General features: G+C 39.0%; 1 protein-coding gene across 1 annotated transcript; it reads left to right on the plus strand.

The window, feature by feature from the left end:
- Positions 1-348: 348 nt before the first annotated feature.
- Positions 349-20,537, plus strand: SNW1 (SNW domain containing 1). Its single transcript, XM_033061583.1, has 15 exons — positions 349-413; positions 2,227-2,511; positions 3,519-3,672; positions 6,076-6,237; positions 11,883-11,978; positions 12,069-12,175; positions 12,855-12,959; positions 13,053-13,122; positions 13,914-13,979; positions 15,236-15,352; positions 15,701-15,842; positions 17,517-17,613; positions 18,441-18,558; positions 19,546-19,709; positions 19,786-20,537. Exons 1-15 carry the CDS (start codon positions 364-366, stop codon positions 19,988-19,990), a joined length of 1,938 nt encoding a protein of 645 aa, XP_032917474.1. The 5' UTR covers positions 349-363; the 3' UTR covers positions 19,991-20,537.
- Positions 20,538-22,417: the final 1,880 nt, after the last annotated feature.

The following is a 22,417-nucleotide window of genomic DNA, read 5'->3' on the forward strand; positions in this document are numbered from 1 at the left end:
TTGCGGGACATTAAGTTTCATCTGACTGTTTCTGTATGGGCCCTGGTTGCTCAGGCTTGCCCAAAGCAGAATGAATAATGAAATAATGAATAATGAATAATGAAACTGTCTCTTCCCAGAAGATTTCAGCTTTGATTAGAAGAAAACAAGGGATTGAAAAGTGAGCACCTGCCACAGTTTTTCAAAGGTTAATCACTTTCATTGTTAAATACTCCAACCTAATTTCTCATTTGAATTTCCCTAATTTCCACTTCCTGTCACTGTTTATTGTTTTGCCTTCCTCTGTGAGATTAAGGCGTGGCTTAATATCTTGCATTTCTAATTTGTACAGGTACATATACAAGATGGTCAAATCTCCTCTCAATGTCTTGTAATGAACAAAATATATTAAATGTTTTCATTTGCTCACTCAGGTAATTCTTCCTTGTTATGTAATTGTCAAATGAGTTAACCTCATTCTAATCTGGCAATAGTAATGTTTACCTCTTAAACTTCACTACAAAGCAAGTTTACTCATTGTATTTCCCCTCCAATTAATGATAGCCTTATTGTCTTTTAACCCTCTTCTACCTTCCAGGATTGCTTTAGAAATTTGAAGACCAGGACAAGAGTCATTCTAGAGTTCAGCATACCCCTACTTCTACATCCACGGCCTGCATGAGACTTTTTGTTACTTCACAGCACAAGAAATTTGTTCTAAGCTGCTTGTCTCTCATAACCCTCATGGGGCCTTTTCAGAGTCACTGGTTCCCAGCACAGCCTCTACTTAACCCCACATTTCTTATTTACAGATATATGTTTGCACAATGGCATGTTGAAACACAGCTCCTTTAAATGGTTCTACTTACCAAGTCATCTAGCTCACACTATATGACTCTCCTCCCAGCACCCTGAACATTTTGCCACTCATTTTGAAACCTACAGACTTTATGAATAGCAATTTCCTATCGATGAGTATGAAAGCAAGCTGGTGAAAACGGTGACTAGTATGAATCATAGTGTGTCCCTTCCTCTCTAAGTTCCTCGGAAATATATTTATTATGCAGCATTGATCCACTGCTGACTATCCCTTTGTATGTTGAAATGCCAGCCACTTCCCGACCCCAGTGGCACACCTCTTCAAGTGTTGCACAGTGCTAATTCTTTAATCAAAACGTCATCATACGCAGAAGATAGAAATAATGGTAGTGCATTCCCCCCATACAGCATTAAATAATGCTCCACAGCAAAGGAAGGAGGAGAAATGTCAAAGTAGGAGGGATAATTTTTTCACTGAGACTAGTATAACAGCTTTGGCAACTTCTAAGGGGAAAAGAAGGCTCCTGAGCCTTAGAAGGGATGACAGAGGCGTTTTGCTCAGGAAAATTATTGATAAATGGTGGGTGACAAAGTCTTGTCTTTAGCTTTGTCTGAAGTGCTCGTAAGACAGCAGCTATCTCAGAGAGAAGGGGAAGTATCTGTCATTAATAGAGGAGGTGACAGAGCTGCTGTCACCACAATGTTAAGCCAAAAGCTGATTCCCTCTAGAGATGACGAGTTTGAGCATAGAGAGACTGCACAGGATTGCCCTTACCTTCCTCCAAATCTCCCCTGTCCTAGAAGTTGTAGCAGATTAATCTAGCCTGCAAGCGTAGTTCACCCTTCAGATTAAAAGACGATAAGGCAAACAAAATGATTAGAGGACTGCAAGACAATTACTCTGCCATGTCATATTCCTGCCTCTTATGGTATGATTTTTAATCTCTGATAGACCATGTTTGTTTCTTTAGACATTCTACCCTTTTGTTCCCTTTCTGACTCCTGTTTGTCTTCTAGATGAACTGTGCCTGGCTCAGTGGGACTCTTCTGTCTTTGATTCCCTAGATGGGACATAGCAAGAGCAACTACTAATTAATAACTGGTTTTGGTTATATACGGTGCTATCTATTGGCACTTTAAGTTAAAATAATGATTTTCCTATGGAAAGCTGCACCTAGCTCCCATGAGTACTGCTCTTCATTTGATTTCAAGAACTCCATGTAACATATGGACGCCCATTTAACATAGATAGCACAAGTCCTTTTTAATACAGAAATTCTTCTATTTTAAATCACTATTTTTATGCCACTTGAAGTCTCTCTTCTTCCCTTCACTCCCATGTTCCAGTTTAACGATGTCTAAGCAGCAGTAAATTTCATTCCAAACCATTTGCTCTGTATTTTCTGCTTTTTACTTGATCATTTTCAGCTGGATGAACTGTGAAGTTACTGAACTTGTTGGAGACTGTGTGAATAGTGCAGGGGAACGGAAAAGGAAGGCTGAAGAAATAAACCAGGATTCTGCAAAAATACATCTCCCAGGACGCCTTGCGGCCTACCTGCGCGCGCCGCCGTGCTCGAGTGACGGTGCGGAGACTACAACTCCCAGGCCACGCTGCGGGCACGGCGCATGTGCAAGTGGCGCCACCTTCCCCCTCCTCGGCGGCCCAGCTGCCAAGCGGACGGCGTACGCGGTCAAGATGGCGCTCACCAGGTGGGTCGGGCGGGCCCAGCCGGGCCGTGAGGGCGCTGCGGCCCCCTCGGCCGGCCCGGGAGTTCCCCACCGCGCTGCGGGGTTCCGCCGACGGGAGCGGCCGCGGTTAGAGAGCGCGCTTAGGGGCCGCGGCCTCTCCTGCGCCATGGGCCCGCAGGCCGGGCCGCGGCCGCAAGGAATGCGGCGGGGGCCGGGCGGGCCTGGGGGAGCTCTGGCGGGAGCGGATGTTTGGCTCCTGGTCAGGGCTCTGTTTCTTTTGCGTGTTCCCTGCGGGTGGAAGGAGCTCCTTCGTCTCGGTTGGGTCCGTGGGGTTTTGTCGAGGTTTCTTCACCATCAGAGAGGGCGAGCGGTCTTTGTTACGAGTTGTAGTGTTTCTCGCAGGGTATGGGAGTGCAGTTCCGGTGGCTGCCCCGGAATCCCGAGTTTCTCTGGGTACTTCCTTAGTAAATGCATAAAAGGTCTCCGTAGACAAGAAGAGCTGAAAAAGGGGAAGTGAGGAAATTGGGGTTCGACTTGCCCTTGGCAGGGAGGTGTAGGCGCTGAGAGAGTAGGTTGTTGTCAGATCTGTCTGTGGGTGTTTGCCTTGGGAGAAAGGAAGAGCGAGTCGTAGGGACTAGAGACATAGGAACGTAATATTTGTTTCTTATTCGTACTAAGAAAACTAGTGATATATGACATTCCTCTTGGAAAATGGGCATTGTTACTCTTCTCTTCAAACACGATGTGAATGAATGTGGCTGAATTTAGCATTAGTTTTTTTAGGAATCTTCCAGAATGCTTAGAAAGCACACACTGCCTTTGCCACTCTAATCTCAGAATTTGCTCTCACATTTATGAGTGCAATGCTCAAGCTTTATTAATAGTTTCTTAATCTGTAGGGAGTGATTGTAGAGAAAGTATTAACTTAGAAAGAAGTTGACTCTAGCATAGTTGAGTATCTGTGTATGAAGTTACCAGAATAAACTTTTTATGTCACTCTCTTTTGGTTGCTGTCTATGTATGTCCAGTTTTTTGCCAGCTCCAACCCAGCTGTCACAAGATCAGCTAGAACTAGAAGAAAGAGCAAGAGCTCAGAGATCCAGGCAAACTGCTCTGGTCTCATCACGAAGGGAGCCTCCCCCATATGGTTACCGGAAAGGATGGATACCACGGGTGCTGGAGGTAAATATTTAAATTGATACAGTAGTTTGTCTGCTAAAGGGGAAAAAAAAATCTGGAGTAGAAATAAACTATGAGCACCTTGAATGTTGCTGAGAATTGTGCAAAGCCTTACAATATGTCTCATCCAGATTACTTGATATATTCTTGTGTTGGGAGAGGTTCCAATCCACTAGATTTCTTAAAACATTTGATGGTAAACAGGGTGGTCTACTTCTCTTCAGAGATTGTTGTGTTGTAATATGGAAATACACCTGTGGTCCTTTGGGTTTACAATCTGTGAACACAAGGTTCCTGTGAGAAAGACATCCATATTGTTCCTCTGTTAGTGTTAAATACACATTTTGGATTATAGGTGAAATAAGTGAACATGTGTGTATCAGAGAAGAGAACATTCATGTGTTCCATTCAAAAAGATAGCTGCTATTGGGGGACAAAATTACTACAGTTGGAAGGAAGCTTAAAAATGAGTCAAATATTTGTTGTTTAAGTATGTTACTGACTAAAAGGTCTTGGACATTGTTGTGTTTCATTAGTTGTAATCCTTGCCATTTTAATGTAATCTAAACTGGAACTGCTAAAGGTAGAAAGAAAACACAGATGTGTAGCTCTGATTACAAAACTGTTTGAGTATGGTCTCTCACTGTGAGCTGGGAAAACCTTGCAGTTTGAAGTGGTCCTTGGCAATAACTTGTGAGACCTGCTCTGATGAGGCACAAGCCAGTGCTCTTGGGAACAAGCGTGCTGTTGAAGTTTTATTACAGTGCTTCATGAATGATCTTACATTGTTTCCAAATACCATAATTTCATCAGCTTGTAACAGTGTTGCCCTCATTTATGTTTGAGTGCCATTTTTGCAAATCCAACACTGTTCTGTGGTGATCCATGTACTTCAAATAGTAGTTCCAGTGGTTCACTGAAAGAAAGCATTCTTATGTGGGTTCACCATTTAGTCATATGGTGCATATGTATGATGTCAAAAATTATGCCTTCATTATACCCAGTGTAGGTTTCTCTTCCTACACTGTTGAGTGCTAAAGTGAATATTTTAGTGCTTATTCTTTCTTAATGTTGATAAAGATAATTTTTAAGAAGCCAGGTGCTGAAGATTTGCAAAGAGTTTCCAGCACCACTTATCCACAAATTAATACACATCCCAAAAAGCCTGTTAAGGGCTCCTTTCTGCTTCATAAACAAGTGCAAATTGCAGTAAATGCTTTCAAAGCCTAGCCTTTGTCCAGTGACCCTGCATTTGCTGGAAAATGCATTTTGCGTTTGCTGGAAAATGCAAAACCTGTTGTTAATACATTATAAGTTATGAAAAAAAAAAGAAGAATGACTAAATCTGATTCTAGCTAATATTTTTAACAACTAATTGTTAAATACGGGACATCCAGGGGAAAACTTAAGATAATTGAAACTATATTTCAAGGAACATTTGCAGATGGCATAAGCACGTTGTTCCTGTTTGGAAGTGTTCTTAATCATTTCCAGTCTCAGTCCACTCCATCCCAGTGGTGGTTACTACCTGGTCACGTGGTGAGCACAAAGAGAGATTGATCTGCTCAAGACACCCACCCATTCTTATTTTTTGATCTGTTTTGTTACCAGACTCCATGTAAGCCATGCCATTGCAACAGAGAAAGGGATATATGCTCATGCTGCTTTAAACAAAAGCTTCCTCCAAAGCATTGCTTTTGAAACTGTAGCCTGAAGTTGTTTTATGAATGGTACCCCTGCATCCTTTGTGGTATTGAGCCAAGATGATCTGCTTTAAGAAGTCTTTTGATTATCTGTTTATTAAATGCTTTTACAACCAACAAGTTGTAGGAGAGAGGAATAAACTGTAAGAATATTGGACTGTTGGGTGCTGGCCCAATTTTCAATGTATTTACACTTCAAAGTAAGGGAATGTTTCACATATGTAGCATTGTAAAGCTGTGAGCTACAGGCTTTGAGAAGAATGGAATGATTTTTTCCTTCACTTCATTATGGTGTGAAAAGCAACAAATAACCAGTAGAACTCTTAATTAAAATGCTGCTCTTGTAATATTAGTATCACAGTTGATTTATTTCAGAAGGTCAATTTTTAAAGTTCTAATTAATAACTTACATGAGAATTAAATACTTAATTTTGTATTGTCTGTAGCTTAGTATTGCCTGCACATTCTAGTCAGTAATATCTGTTCCTACTTTGTGCACGGAATAATTACTGCAAGATGTCTCTCCATTTCAGTGTCTTTTAAATAACTGTAAGTTCTCTCATTCATTGCTCTCTTACCAGTGAAATAATAACGTGACTGGACCATTCTTGCCAAGTTAGTTTTTGTTGAAATCAATCTGCTCTTCCATTCTATTTTGCATCTTTTTGTCTTTCGGACATTCACTACTTTTACTTTTCTGTAGGATTTTGGAGATGGGGGTGCTTTCCCAGAAATTCATGTGGCTCAATATCCATTGGATATGGGCCGAAAGAAGAAGATGTCCAATGCTTTGGCTGTTCAGGTGGATGCAGAAGGAAAAATAAAATACGATGCGATTGCTCGACAAGGACAGTCAAAGGACAAGGTAATATTTCTTCCAGTACATCAGCTGGCATGTATACTTGGAAAAGTTGTATGAACACATTGCATAGACTTGAACTCATTGGTCTAGCATTAGTTACATGGATTATGTCCTCTTTTCTTATTTAAATATTAATATAATGTCAGACAGAAATTGTGATCTTCTCTGTAATATAATTAAAAGATAAGACAAAAATGGTGAAAAGCTCTACACCAGACTTAATTGATAGCTTAGCAGTTTTCATTTTCCAATGAAGGAAAGAAACTGAAAACAGTTTTGTGGCCTCATTTCAGCATGTAGAGAGACAGGGCAAAAAACTGGACAGAAAACACAGGTCAGCCTTTAGAATACTGCACCTTGTGTCTCACTGATCCAATATTTGATGCTTCTGATTGTTTTCAGTGGTTTTGGGTGCTCTGTTTTTGCTATTGTTATTTAATTGCAGCAGAAAGTATTGCCAGTGGTTATACTGCAAAAGTTTTGTGCTGAGTTCAGAGATAGCAGGATTTTCATGGGGTTTTTTGGGGGGAATTTCAGCTTCCTGTATCCAGTAGCCTTTCTACAACCAAGAGATGACACTTGAGGTCCTAGCTAGTTTTGAGGAGATCAGTTGCTTGGGTGTCCTAAGTCTACTTTAAGGAGTATTTACACCTGCCTTTTCAAGTGTAGCCAAGTGGGCTATGTGGACTTTAATTCTCTTCAGCAGGTGTTGGGGGCTGAAAAACTGTGCTGAGGCCTGACAAAGTGTGTGACCAGCTGCTTCTTCCAGCAAGCATGTTCTGTAAAGAACAGGGTAACACAAAGAAAGTGTAAACAGAGAGTTAACTACAAAGAGGGTTTTAGCTAGTAGATATGTATAGCTGTTGTCAAAATAATTTGACTTCTTGGGCTTTAAATTAGGGTGCCTCAAAAAGATTATGGTTATGTAATATGCCCCATGTTTTAATACATTGGAGGGAGGGAGGAAACCAAAATACAAACTTAACCTCTCAAACAAAAACAATAGGATGGGCATTCTAAGAATATCAGGGAAAATACTTTTAGCAGATGAATTTATTGTTTTAAATAGATTCTACAGCCAATAGGGTTTTATATTTAATTAGTACTCTGAGTGTCAAAGCATCACATCCTGCATATCTTTATCCTGTACCTCATGTGTTACTACAGTACCTTTGAAAAAGATGAGTGCAAACTGGACTGCATGCTGTTATGAGGAAGAAAGTAGTTAGACTAAACAGAAAAAAACAGCAGTGGCAATATTTTTATTGAGGGGACTTTTCTTGGAGTTCCATCAGGCTTTATCTAATGTCTGGAATTATTTTTCAAGAGGAAGGTGTTAAAATACTAGTTCTACTTGAAGAAATTTTTTGCTAAATATTTGATACTTCATGCTAAATAGAAATTAGTTTGTTGAAAGCATACAAAATAATATCAAGCAGATAATTAGAAAAGAAGTAATCATACCGATTTTGGGGAAGCTGCAGGCCAAACAATAAGAAAAAAATTAGTATAGTTAAACCCTAATTTTTACAACTTGTCAAATACATCTTTACTTACTTGTAGGGTTATCTTTAATTTGTATGTAATAGAATTGTTCAGATTGCAATCTTAGTATGTTTGAAAAATAATTAGATACAATAGTAGACTTGAGGCAAAAGTGACCACAATCTTTTACTAGGTCTTGTTTGGTTTAGAGTTTGGAAAATGCTTCTTAACAGATAGAGTTAAATGTAAGCTGATGTTTGTCATACTTGATTCATGAAGATCTGTACTTTCATTAACTTTCTATATGGCATTTATAATGAAGGCAGTAATATTCTCTTTTTCATTCACCAAGATGGAAGAGATGTGGGGCTTTTCCAAAACCAGGCTCTATAGAACTGTACAGTTAGGGTTTGCTAACCCTGAGCTCTACCTTCTGTGTCACATTGATCTTGATGGCATCCAGCTGGATGTAAATGCTGAGAGTAAAGATTAAGTATTGTGATTTAAAGGGGAGTAAAACTGAGGGAATATTAGATCACAGATTCATAGAATGGTTTGGGTTGGGACACCCTTTGCCAGACCGGGTTGGTCAGAGCCTCATTCATTCTGGCCTTGAACTCTTTCAGGGATGGGCTATCTACAGCTTCTCTGGGCAGCCTCAGTGCTTCACCACCCTCACAGTAAAGAATTTCTTCCTAATCCTGATCTAAACCTACCTTCCTTCAGTTAAAAGCTCTTCCCCCTTGTCCTGTCACTACATGGCCTTGTAAGAAGTCCCTGTCCAGCCTGTAGGTTCCTTTAGGTACTGGAAGGCTGCTGTGAGGTCTCTCTGGAGCGTTCTATTCTCCAGGCTGAACACCTCCAGCTGTCAGCCCGTCTTCATAGAATGGGTGCTACAACCCTGTGGTCAACTTAGTGGCCTCATCTTGACTCATTCCACTAGGTCAGCGTTGTCTTTGTGTTAGGGGCCTCAGGGCTGGATGCAGCACACCAGCTCTGGTCTCACCAGAGCAAAGCAGAGGGGCACAATCACCTCCCTCAGTATGCTGACCACACTACTTTTGATGTAGCTCAGGATAAATTCCAACTTTCTGTGCTGCAACAGTTATTTGAAACAATTTCACTGGAAACAGCAGAACTGCTATTGCTTGATTTGATTAGCTTTGCAGGAGAAAGTATTGGCAGAGATGTCATAGGGGAGCAGTTCTTCAGTGATCTTGTTGAGTTGAATAATGTGGAATATTTTCTCTTAAGAGCTTCTGATAGTACAGTGTCAGTAGGATTAGATACAGAAGTTTTATTTTCCAGAGAGCTGCAGCCATAATTCAATATTTTTTCAATCTTAATACTTAGATCTAAAAGAAACAGATACTTAGCAACCTGCCAGAAGTGAGATGAAGTTTATGAACCTATTCTAGGAGATACTTGTTTGGGCTGAGTTAGGAAGCAGCTTTTGCTTTCACTACAGCTTATGGATTTTTTGAAGTTGAGTTTAGCATTCTGCCTTCTTACAGAGGCAGCAATTCCATCACCCAGCCCCTATCTCTAGATGACTTGTCAGCAGTTTCTACTATTGCAGTGGTTCATCTCCCTTGCTTCTGTTCCTTTACGTATTTAAAAAATAGTTGCTTCAGAGAATTTTCCTTGAAAAATACTTACATAAATGTGACAGTCTGACAAGCCTCCTGTTTGGGTTTGGCAGAAAGTCTGCCAGACAAGAAATGCTGGATAACATTGAGAGGCCTGGATGCATGACCTTATGGATCTGTGGATGGAGTTCCGACTGGTTGTCGAGATGAAGGATTTTGAGCCTAGCTGTGTGGTTAGCTCTTGTGCTACTGTAAATTCTTTCAGTACTTTCTCTACTTACATTACTAAAAGCCAGGCTAAAATAATGCATCAATAGTGATATATTTTGATGAGACTGATGCTGTCCCCTTATTAGGGAAACAAGAATATATAATTGCATCCTGTGTTTTTATGAAGACAGAAGGAAGAGTGAAATCAAGAAATTGAATTATTAGGTTCCTTACTTTTTTTCCAGCAAGAATAACTTTATATGCTGAAGTTGGATTTCTTCTTCGTGGCCCATGGCTGTGGCTTATTTGTTAAAGGAGGAAAGACCAATCACAAAGCTTATTTACAGGTTTCCCCCGCCCCGAGGTTGTCGATTCAAAACATTTACAAGACAGTAGTTTCATTGTTGAAGGAAGTCCTGTCACAGCTATGGAACAGGTCAAGAGAACATGAATCTAACTCAATCAAAAGTGTTACTTACTCGCAAGTTGTTTGTCTTTGTGGCAGAGCTTGGTTTGAGAATTTGTTACCAGTTTTTTATCTGGTGTGTGTACCAGGCTTACAACCAGGTGATCTTAATGATTTCTGAAATTCTGTATGCTTCATATGGAGAAACCATTCTTTGACAAGGAATTAATGCTGCATTGCTTGATAGTAAATTCTTGATTTACATATAGGATTGATGAGCACTGTACAGGGCTGGTTGGGATATATAGAACAAAATGTGTTGAGGATTTCTGTGTAGCAAATTAAGAAATTTCTGTCAAGATAATTGTATCTATCAAGTGCCTTGTGAGACTAAATGTGATTGATATCTAAATCTTGCCATGTGGTACAGCATGTTAGCCATTTAGGTAATATTATTCTTTTTCTGATTGCAGATTCCTAATTGCTGCCTGTTAAGGCTGTCCCAGCCAGGGAATCACGTAACTGTAGCAAAACTTGAGGTTTTTTCTTTCTGCCTGAAAGGAAATTCTGCTTTTCAGTAGCAATCAGAGTGAAATATCTACAACATAGGCTGATGCTTACTTTCAAATTTTTTAGATTGAAAAATGGTAGTGGGATAGGTGCAATACAATATCAAACAATCCTAGTCTCTTCTTTATCTTAGATGAATTAATGTCTCAACATTACTTATTAAACAAGATAAATGTCTAGAAAAACAAGAAAAAGAAATGTGAATTCTTTATCTGCGTCTTTGTATCACGTCAGAAAAGGACTATAATTAAAACATGCAAGTGTATCAAGTTTTTGATGGCAACAGAAATATTTGTATTTCTGTTAAAATAGATTAAACTATTTTAAGATACTTCAATACTTCAGAGTTTAAATAGTTCATATAGATAATTTGTACCCCAGTGCAGTTTTTAGATCATTCTTGAAGCACCACAGCGAGTACCTTCTTTTATATTTTGTCTTTCGGGATGCTCTAAAGCTCCTTCAGCATACTTTGTTCTTCATATTCTTCTTCAGCAAGACACTTGGACTTATGAGTTAATCACCTTAGAGGAACATTTCTCTTCATATGTCCTTCATTCAGCATCTGAGAAGCTGGAATATTACTGATACTAATTCAAAGGATTCAAATTTTAGGAGTTTCCTACTGAGAAGCAGAAAATGGCTCTCGTGTGGTTAATTAATGCTGAGGCTAAAGGTTAATTTTGTAGTTGGACATATACTGTATAATGAACTTGAAAAAATAGTTCTTGACTTGTAACTCTTTGAACTAAAACTTTCTACTTTGTTGGATACATGTGAAGCATTAATATAATACAATACATTTTTCCCTGAAGGCATCTAATAGTGTTCTTTGCCTGTATTTAAAATGGGGACTTAAAGCTGCCAGCAGCTAGCTTCATGTTGTGTGAAAACTCAAGTACATATGCAAGGGAAAGTGTCAAGACCAGATTTCTCAAGTATTTATTTTTTTAAAAAAATAGTAAACATAATGACATTTTAAAATCTAGATGTTAGAAAATACTTGTATCAAATCCTTGAGTAATCCTTGAAAACAGAAGTAAAAATATGCAGGGTTTTATCAGTTTAGGGTCCCTAAAAAAGGAAAATACTAGGAATGGGAAGCAGAAAACTGCTGTCTAATGCCAGTTCTGAGAGCAACTTCTACAATTACATTTAATCAGAGCACTTTGTTTCTTTGATTAATCTGTCTGTAAAATGGGATCCAGAGTGTTTATGTAACCAGGTCTTCTATGAGAGTAATTGACAAACAGGTAACCGTAATGCATTTACAGTTGTATATTAATTTTAATTAGTACCCAAAGTATAGTCTAAGCCTGAAACACTTGCTTTGGTATATGTACATTTTTTCCTGCTCACCAGCACTAGTAAAATCTAATGTCTTCCAGGTTATTTACAGCAAGTACACAGATCTTGTGCCAAAAGAGGTCATGAATGTGGATGATCCTGAACTGCAAAGACCAGATGAGGAGGCAATTAGAGAGGTATTGTATGCACTGATGTGCCTGGTTAGCAGTGGTACGTTTTATGTGTTGTAATGGGATGAGATGTACACTGTGATATTTTTTCTTCAGATAACAGAGAAGACAAGAGCAGCCTTGGAGAAATCAGTCTCCCAGAAAGTTGCAGCAGCCATGCCAGTTCGAGCTGCTGACAAACTAGCTCCTGCACAGTACATTCGGTATGTAGTGCTGGTGTTTGTGTAAGATTGTGATATACAAAATGGATTAAAATTGTTGAATTTGTTGAATTCTGAGAACACAACTTCCTCTTGAATTCTGTTCTGTAAGGAATATGAAACTGGCTTCTGTATTTTGAATTCACCCACTAATGATCACCTAGTTTGAAGTGTGTAGAAGTGTCTTTAACATGTCATGAGTTACTGCACTTTGGATGGGTTATTGTTTTAGCAACAAAACATAGATTTGCCAGGGATCACTATTAATGATGCTGCCTTGAAAGCAAAGTATTTACTGCCAGTTTCAAGCCACAACAAGACATGTAGCAAAGTTCTTCCTTCACAGAAAATGAGTTGGAAACAATTGGAATTATGAGGAGGCTGATACTTATTTATGGTGATTTTCTGTTCAAACAAGGAAAAATTTCATGGCAGAGTTGCACTTGGCTTGAGATTAATTCTGAAAAAAAAAATATGTGATGAGGTTCTTAATGAACAATGAGAAGACACCAGGGCTTCACAGACATAGGTAGGGAGTATTGTGACAAGCTATGTGTACTGTACTTGTTAAACTGTTGTGGATAAAATGAAACCGCAGCTAGGGCAGTGAACTGAGTAAAGATGGAGGTGGGAAAGGAATATGTAGCTGCGTGCAGAGAACTGAGCACTCTGTTTTATTCAGGTACACACCATCTCAGCAAGGAGTTGCATTCAACTCTGGAGCAAAACAGAGAGTTATTCGGATGGTGGAAATGCAGAAGGACCCTATGGAGCCTCCAAGATTCAAGTAAGTATTCACAGCTTGTTCATGGCAAATAGAAGATTCTGAAGTGTATTTCTGTGCAACATGCTGGTTGTAATTGTTTTCTTAATTGCTCAGAATTAACAAGAAGATTCCACGAGGACCACCATCTCCTCCAGCGCCTGTAATGCACTCTCCAAGTAGAAAGGTATGAAATGCCATAGCTGTTCTCAGTTTTGAATGCTTAGGCGGATCCACAAATTCTTCTTTGATCTAGTTCACTTCTGTGTACTTTCTCTTTAGTGACCTTTTGATGTGAAGTGATAAACTTGGTGCCCAGTGCAGTCTTTTTGTTTGTTTTTCATTTGGGCAGTTCTGAAAGTAGCTGTCTTTTCGATTATCATGTCAAAGGTTGAGTAGAATGCCTCATATTTTGTTTAGGGCTGCATTGCTGAATTTGTTCGTGGCATAAATTAGTTGACCAAGGCTTTAGCCTGGGTACTCTTATGTTGCTTTTAGACAACACTGTTAAGATAATCCTTAATAACACTAACTTGTGTCATTAAGGATTAGCTCCTTCTGAGAGATGAGTGTAGTGGTGGTTCATCAGTTTGGTACAACTTGAACAGCTGCTAAATGTGCAGATGTTAACAAGCTGGCTGTGAGTTATGGCCTGTGTGTTGAAAGCTTAAGAGGATGCTGAAGAGCTATTGGGACTTTATTCAGTGTTGGCAAAGATACAGTGCAAAAATAAATCCCATGGCAGAGGGTTTGGAACCAGCTGATCTCTAAGCTCCCTTCCAATCAAACCATTCCTTGATTCTGTAATCTTACTGCTGCTAAGAAGAGTTGGGGTTTTGTTGTGGAGTCCTGAACTTTCTACTATAACATATTTTAATAGTTTCATTTCAATAGCTGCCTTTGAGAAAGAAAACAGTCTTTCCTTTTTCTTTGATTTTTATAAATCTGAAGATGACTGTGCTTCTTCTCTTAAATTAGATGACTGTGAAAGAGCAGCAAGAGTGGAAAATTCCTCCGTGCATTTCAAACTGGAAAAATGCAAAGGTAATTAAGTTTTCATAATTTTATTTTTCTAATGTTGCACCCTGATGGGAAACTTCTGTGAATGATTTAAGCTTGAATAATAATGATTTTAAACATCTAGAGTTAGGTAAACTGGCTGCTTCCAGCATGGAGAACACATGATTGTACAGTTAATTTTTCTTCAGTTTGCCATATAAGGGTTGTCCAATGGAAAGTATGGAATGGAGGGTGAATATGTTACTTTAATGGCAGAGGTTATGAATTTTCAGAGGAAAAAACTTAGCAGTTAAAATCCCCGTAATAGTGCAGTCCAAAGTCAAAATCTCTCAAGGTCGCAAAATAAAGCCATCTAAACTGAAAAAGAGCAGAGTATCAGAGACCCAAGCATGTTTCTTTTAATATTCCATATTTCTGGAAAGTTTTCCTTGTTGCATTCTTTCATTAACCAATTTTTATCACTGGTCAGCAAGCTATTTTTGTTCCTTGTTTGAGTAGGTATGTCCTTTAATTTTTATCAGTCATTAAGTTTATGTTCTTGAGAGGAGAGAACTTATTTGCTGCAGTAACTGGTCTAATCATTCTGAAACGTACTAAACTGTTGTCCTGAGACAGCCTCTTCAATTGGAGGAAGGAAAAGCTGCATGTTTGGATGTTACTTTTTTTTCCTACCCCAACACAGCTGTCTAACTGGGTCTGATGCTAAATAGGAGATGAAATTTTAAGTTACAGATGCTAAAACCAAAGCAAAAATTTTGTAGAGCTCACAAAAAAAATCTTAAAATATAATCTATAAATAACTTTGAATTTCAGCTTTGGAAAACCAAATTGTCATTTAGTGTGTCTTACTTTCGCTGGCTGCCTTGTCCCTTACTTTCTCATTTTGAATCAGGTAATCTTAACAGATATGGAAACAGTTTAGGTAGAACAATTTTTAACCACAATATGGTAACACAACTTAAGAGACTGGAGAAGCTATTATCTGTAGTTCTTAACACAAAGGAAAAAGTGGACTTCATCACGTGAAAATTGTCTTTTGTCCTAAGATGAACCTTGAAGGGAAGCTGTGATTCAGATTTGGTGGGAGGGTGGAATTGGAGTGAAGCTTTGTATTGCCTGGCAAGAATTTGAAGTACATATGAAAAGGAGATCCATTGAGGCATAATAATGATGGGCTGTGAATTTTGTGTGGTTTTTTTGTATTCTTACACAAGAAATATAATGATGCTTGTTGTTGCAAATACTGTCTGTGATTAAGTGCCTTTCTGTTTCCACTGTAGGGTTACACCATTCCATTAGATAAGCGTCTGGCTGCAGATGGCAGAGGATTGCAGACTGTTCATATTAATGAAAACTTTGCTAAACTTGCTGAGGCGCTCTATATTGCTGACAGAAAGGTAGTTCTTTAAACTGTTTTGTTCCATATAGTTTTACCATCTTTGTATGTTAATTTCCTTCAGAAATCATCTGTGAATAAGCTATAGCTTTTTGATTTGTCCTGCTTCTTTGCTAACGTAAGACTTAAGGCCTTATCCCCACTATCTCTGAATCATGGGCTCAGCGTGGGTTAAGTTATTGGAAGTCATGGGTCTTGTCTCTCAGCTCTAACTGCTGTGGCTGATGGGCTTTAAGCTTCCTGATTTTGACTTCATTTCTGTCCTGTTTACTGGCTAACTCCATGGCAAATCTGCTTGTATCCCAGGTGCTATGCTTTCTGTATTTTTAACCATGTGTTATTTGTGCAGGCTCGTGAGGCAGTAGAGATGCGTGCCCAGGTGGAGAGGAAGATGGCTCAGAAAGAAAAGGAGAAACATGAGGAAAAGCTACGAGAAATGGCTCAGAAAGCCAGGGAGAGAAGAGCAGGGATCAAAACCCATGTTGAAAAAGGTACATTTCTTTGTTATTTAGATGCTATGGCTTTTTGTCACGTTCTGAAGTGTGTGTTTAGAGCAATAATCTGAGAACTTAAAATATCTAAATACCAGCAGAAATACCAGTCTGACATCAATTCATGTCTTTATTGGTTAATTCACTGGCTGGTTCGATGGGATGCAGGTTTGAACCTCCCATCACTATGTTGGTGTATACTGGTTTAGGACACTTGAGAATTTTGGAGTTAATAATGCATCAGTGCAAGTGATGGCTTTCATGGACAGTTCTAAACTAATATTTTTAATCTTACTGCAGTTGAAGAGCATCTTTGTCTAGAAGAACTAAACAATCTTTAAGTTTTCAAAGGTGGTAAATGCAATATTCTGGCTCTTACAGTGTTGTAATTGATCTTGCAGAGCTGCAGTTTTGTTGGCCAGTAGGCCCAAAAAGCCCTGGTGCCAACCTAACTAAATTGTTTCCATTTTGACAAGTCTTGCGTTCTGGTTGAAATTACACTTCAAAGATCAGGATGATGAACTTAAGAGAGCTGCTACAATCTCTCCAGAAGGTGGAGGGATATGGTCATATCATGCCAAATCCTGCAGCTGGGATGTGGTAGCCTCTTACCAACAGGCTGGGGGCTGGCCAGCTGGAGAGCCACTCTGTTGGAAATGACCCAGGAGTTGTAGTGGACAATATGCTGAATATAAGCCAGCAGTGTGCCCTGGCAACAGTAATGCTAAGCACATACAAAGCTGCATCTGCAGGAGTGTAACCAGTAAGTCAAGGGAAGTAATAATTTTAGACTGCATCTGGAATACTTTGTGCAGTTATGGGCCTCCAGGTACAAGAAAGACACTGATAAATGGGAGTCAGTTCAGTGGAAGGCCATCAGAATGGTCATGAGGCTCGAGTAACTGCCTGTTCAGATGCTGACAGAATAAGGCTTGTTCTGCTAGGAGATGATGTGCCACTGGGGCCACATAAATGGGAAGGTTACCCACAAGGTCCTCCAACAGTGATTCCTAAATGATTATCAGAGCTCTTCACCAAGTTGCATGGTGCAAGAATGAGAGACAGTGGTCAAGAGTTGGAGCAGGAGGTTTCAACTATGTGTCAGGGAAAAAATTTTCATCATGAGGACAAACAGCAATGGAACAGGTTGTCTAGGAAATCTGTCAGTCTATCCTTGCAGGGTTTCCTCGCCTGAGTGGGAAAAAGCCCTGACCAACCTGGTTTGAGTTCAGCATTGACAGCAGGAGGTTGTGAATTTGACTCTCTTCCAACCTGAGTAATTTTCTGATTGATATTGCATCACTGAATGTTCTTCAAAATACCTAAATCCTTTCATGTTTCAATGATATTTTTTTGCTTAGAATTATGATATAATGATCTGTAAATGTTTTAGGTTATTAATTACTTGACAGACAATTACTCTAAGCTCTTGGAAGCTGGAAGAACATAGTTATTAGGATATGTCTGCTTTGACTTAGCAAGGACAGTCACTTGCTTGGGGCGTAGGAAAGCCATGGTGTTCAGTTTATTTAAGGTGTAACATTTTAAATACTGCTAAAGGTCACTACGTTTCTGTAAAAGAATACTGAATTGAATTACTGTGCCAGTGTCTGTGGCATAATTTATTCAAACTTCAAGTATTTGTCTCTAATGAGCAATCTTGTACTTGTTCAGAGGATGGAGAAGCTAGAGAAAGAGATGAAATCAGACATGACAGGCGCAAAGAGAGACAGCATGACAGAAATCTTTCCCGGGCAGCCCCTGATAAAAGGTGAGTCACAAGAAACCCCTGGTTTATTCCTGCACTGGTACTGGCTTCCCCACTAGGGAACCTATTACTGCGCTTTTTTTTCTTTATGTAAGTGCCTGAATTGTATCTTGTGGAGATACTCACTGATAGGAAGCACAGTTCGTTCATTGTATGAAAAGACATTACTGTGTTAAAATACTGTAATACTGTCTTCAAAACAGATTTTTCCACATGAATGGGAGAGAGGGGTATGCTGTGTTGGTTTTGGGTGGGTTTTTCTTCACCAAGACTTCAGTACTTTCAGGTTTAATTAACACGTTGACAGCGAAGATTGAAACGAAACCTGAATCTTCTAATTTTGGTGAGACCAGAGTTATCAATAGTGGCTTTGTTTCTTGAAGCTGTTAATTTTTTAAGTAAGCTTAGATTTATGAAGGTAGGCTGAAGTATCTTATTAGCTGAAGCCACTGAGATTTCTGGGTGCAACTACAGAGTTTCTGGATGCTTAAAATCTCTAATAAGTTGAAATTGGATTGCTCAGCCTTTCCAGAATATAATTACACTGATTCTTGCAAAAAATAAGTATGACATTTTAGACCAAGTCAGCTTGATGTGAATTGCTGATAGTAGAAAGCAAATTTAAATGTCATGCCCAGCTGAACATAACTTTTCCAAATGTTTCCTTTGCCAGGAGACAAATTTTAAATGTTACCTAGTAAGGAAGAACAACAGTCAAAATCTGGCTCTTGAGGCAAATGATTAGCAAGGAATACATGATCAGGTTGCAACTGAGCATGTCAACAAATATGGTTTACTGACCTCATAAAACTTTCAAATTTTTAATTCAGGTCAAAGCTACAAAGAAATGAGAACAGAGATATCAGTGAAGTTATTGCCCTGGGAGTACCCAACCCCAGGCCATCCAATGAAATCCAGTATGACCAGAGGCTGTTCAACCAGAGCAAGGTAAAATACCATTTCACAGCTGTGTAGCTTTCTATGAGAACATGCTCATCCTTCCTTTGTGGGTACAGCTAGAATTAAAAGGAGCCTGTTCTCATGGTTGGTGTGGATACATTAACAAGTAAAATTCTTTACATAAGCAATTAGGAAACTATTGATTTCCTTTATCCGGAGCCTATGCAAAAAAAAAAATTCAATATTCTAAGTGTATAGCTGGATTAAAGTGTTTTTGTTGTGATTTTTCTCACTTGGGAGTGGGGAGAAAAACTGTTTTGCCTTCAAGCTGCAGTGACCTCATTTTCTTCTCTTGTACAAATGTACTGACTGAATAGGAAATCTGCTTTCAGAGAGAAGCAACCAAATACTTTCTATTCCCATTACTGCTTGTGTTAATATTGTGAAGATATAAACAGTTAACAGCAACATTTATTTTCCCTGAATTTTATACTATTCAAAGATGACAAAATAGATTGGGCTTCAGCAAATCCCTCAATAGACCTGCAGTTTGTCAATCATTCTTTTTCATGTCTCCAATGAAAGAGTTGCATGCAAGAAGGGAAAGCTGATGAACCAAAAATGAAAAAGCAGACACTTCTACTTTCAGAGTTTTTATAAGCCTCTGTGTGATTTGGATCAGTCAGCTTAAATCATGTTTTCCAGAAATTCTGAATAATACACATTTCTGTATGGTTGTACTTAGCTATTACAGACAGCTGTACTTGCAGGGCAGACTGAAATGATCCATTTTTCTGAAATGTGGATGGCCTGCAATCCTTCCTGTTGCTATCTGGAAGAGTAGGACTGAGGACTTCATCCCAGACCCAAACCCACTCCTAGCCTCATTAAGTGCTTAAACTCATTTGAAATCAATCATAAATCACACCATGTCATCTTTGTGTAACTGTGTAACATCATCAGTGTATTTTGTTGTTAAAATAAGTTATCTGACATTTTCTTGATTAACTTGTGCTGTTCTGCTGTTCTTCATAGGGGATGGACAGTGGCTTTGCTGGAGGAGAGGATGAAATTTATAATGTTTATGACCAGCCTTGGAGAAGTGGCAAGGATATGGCCCAAAATATCTACAGGCCAAGTAAAAATGTGGATAAGGACATGTATGGTGATGATCTAGAGGCTCGAATAAAGACCAACAGGTAAGCAAATAAATTTAAGAAATATTTTTAATTTGTACTCTGAATATAGTCAACTGAGTATCATCTTCTCCTCCAGGTTTGTTCCTGACAAAGAGTTTTCCAACTCGGATCGTAACACCAGAGGCAGGGGCAGAGATGGACCAGTTCAATTTGAGGAGGATCCATTTGGTTTGGACAAGTTTTTGGAAGAAGCTAAGCAACATGGTGGTTCTAAACGGCCATCAGACAGCAGCCGCCCTAAGGAACATGAGCATGAGAGCAAAAAGAGGAGGAAGGACTGAATGCCTCTGCTCATTGAGAGGTAGGGAAATGGACTGCAGTCTTGGACTTCATGCAAAAAGGATTTTTAATATTGGGTGTACAGGAGGATGGCGTTGTAATACAACAGTTCATAACTCTGGCCGTGTGGATATATACACACACTCATTCTTCAGCTACCCGAGGACAAGACATGGAGACCACTTTGAAACATTTCATAAGGGAATTAATTGTTCTTTAGCAAGTTCTCTGACTTGGCTGATTTCCCATTGCCCAGCATCTCAGGGTAAGAATGTAGCCCCTTCCTACAGCTTTAGTTTTTGTAGGTAGCTAAAGATTTGACTTGATCTGTTAAAAAATTTTCCTGCTGTATATAATGATCGTCATATGCTGTAACAGATGCTGGGGTATTAATGATTCAGTGTTTTAGTGTGGCTATACAGTTTAGTTCAACAAGGGAGGGGAAACAGCTGGATTCTGTTTTAAAACAAGTACTCATTCATAGTTTCTCAGTAATCTTTATTTTAGTTTCTTTACATTTAGTGAAATAAAGCCTCCTTCCACCACTCATTCACTCTGATTCTTTCTCTGACTGCGTCTTCTATGGATCTGCTGTTTGAGAGTGAGCTGAAAACAATGGAAATTATTGAAATTAGCTAGGCAAGAAGGTTATTTTTCATTTTTGATCACCCAGAACATTGATACAGAAAGCAGATGATGTTTATAATCAATTCAGTTTCAAAAGCCCCACGCCAGGGCTTTCCTGACAGGAAAGTTGGGTATATAGGCACAGCAATTGCTCGTTGTACCAGCAAAATGCATTCTTAAAAGCTTGTGCTTTCACAACTGGAATTAATAAAAAGTGACTGTCTAAACCTAGCCAATAAAATGTGGGACAAGTGCTCATGTATTCTAGAGAAGCCTGCATTTTTGAAGAAATTAAAATAACGACTGCTTGCCTTCTGCTTTTTATTTCACTATAAAGAAGCCTCTTAGCTTACACCTCTTGTGAGAGTAGTCTTTGAAGCCTAGGCAGATAGCATGTGTATATCCTTACAGCTTTAAGAATAAAAAGCAAAAATTTTCAGAAAATTTACACTAAATGCTATCCTATATCTAGTACCTAATTTGATAATTGCATACAGATAGCATCCTAGTTCAGCACAATTTATGAAGGACCAGCCTACTGTCAATTTCATCACACTTTAAGGAGTCTAAATTTCTGCTTCCATTTTTGTACCACAGTTGGAACTGGCAAGTTGGTGGTTCTTGGGAATAGGTACTGAAGTAACCACAACCAACAAGGGCATGCAGCAATATGAACCATGGCAAGCAAAATACTTTACCACAATCAAAATACTGCATCATGTCAATTCCTTTTACTATCTTCTAGAAACTAGTTGTCAAAAGGATATTCAGGCAGCCATTGACTCACCACTCTTCATTTCTTATCTGTCAATACTACTCCACACTAAATGTTGGGAAAGCGGTTGGTGTTTCTATGCTGGAGTAAAGCTGGAGAATACAGGTCTCTGGCTCTAGCTGACCAGACACTTCTGTATTACTGTCTTGATACCATACATTAATGCACTGAGATTGATGAAGTGTTGTATTTTTTCATTTACTAACATTTAAAAAGTTAAAGCTGGAGAGAACAAGTTGCTACACTAAGGCGAATTTAGAGTTGTCTTGACCACATGAAAGCAAGCAGCTGATTTCTCCTGTCTGAAGTGTCAGCTGAAGAAAACCAAATTTCACTGAAGTTTGAAGCTTAGCATCACTTTCTTTATCCTGTTTCCCCTGCCACTCAACATCCAGAACAGATGTTGGAACCCAACTGCAGAAACGTGCATTACAAACTGCAAACAAGTTGCATAGCAAATCCCAAACAGTTTTACTACACTTGCATTGCTTCAGTATAGCAGGAGTTTTTTAGTCTCTTTAGTGTGATCTCACTGGTATCCCTATGATCTTGACCCCTAACTCAAGCTGAAATGCAGAAATAAACAAGTGGTAATGATTTTAAACACGTTAAAAGCCTGCTGAGTGACAAAATCCTTAACCACACTTAAAAAAGATCTGGTAATATTTTCATGTTACTGTGTCCAGTCAACTTGTCCCACTACTTCATTAAAGGAATTAGCACATTACCTTAGAACCTTCAAGAATGTGGGGGTCCTTCTGTAACACATTCTGGACTTCTTCTGGAGTTGAGAATTTAATCCAGCAATAACGTCTGTGAAAGCCTGTATTTCTGTCCTAATTACCAGTTAAAAACAAATGCAATTACTATAGGAAATACTCACAAGGCCATTTAAAACTTTATACAGATACTGAATTTAAGGATTCAGAAATTACCAGAGAAATTGGCACACTTGCTGTTTCAGGAGCCTTTTTCATACTAAGACATTTCCTGTCAGTGACAGTATGGGGGGTCTAGTAAAGGCTGT

Source organism: Catharus ustulatus, chromosome 6 (assembly GCF_009819885.2).
Source record: "Catharus ustulatus isolate bCatUst1 chromosome 6, bCatUst1.pri.v2, whole genome shotgun sequence".
Taxonomy (NCBI): Eukaryota; Metazoa; Chordata; class Aves; order Passeriformes; family Turdidae; genus Catharus; species Catharus ustulatus.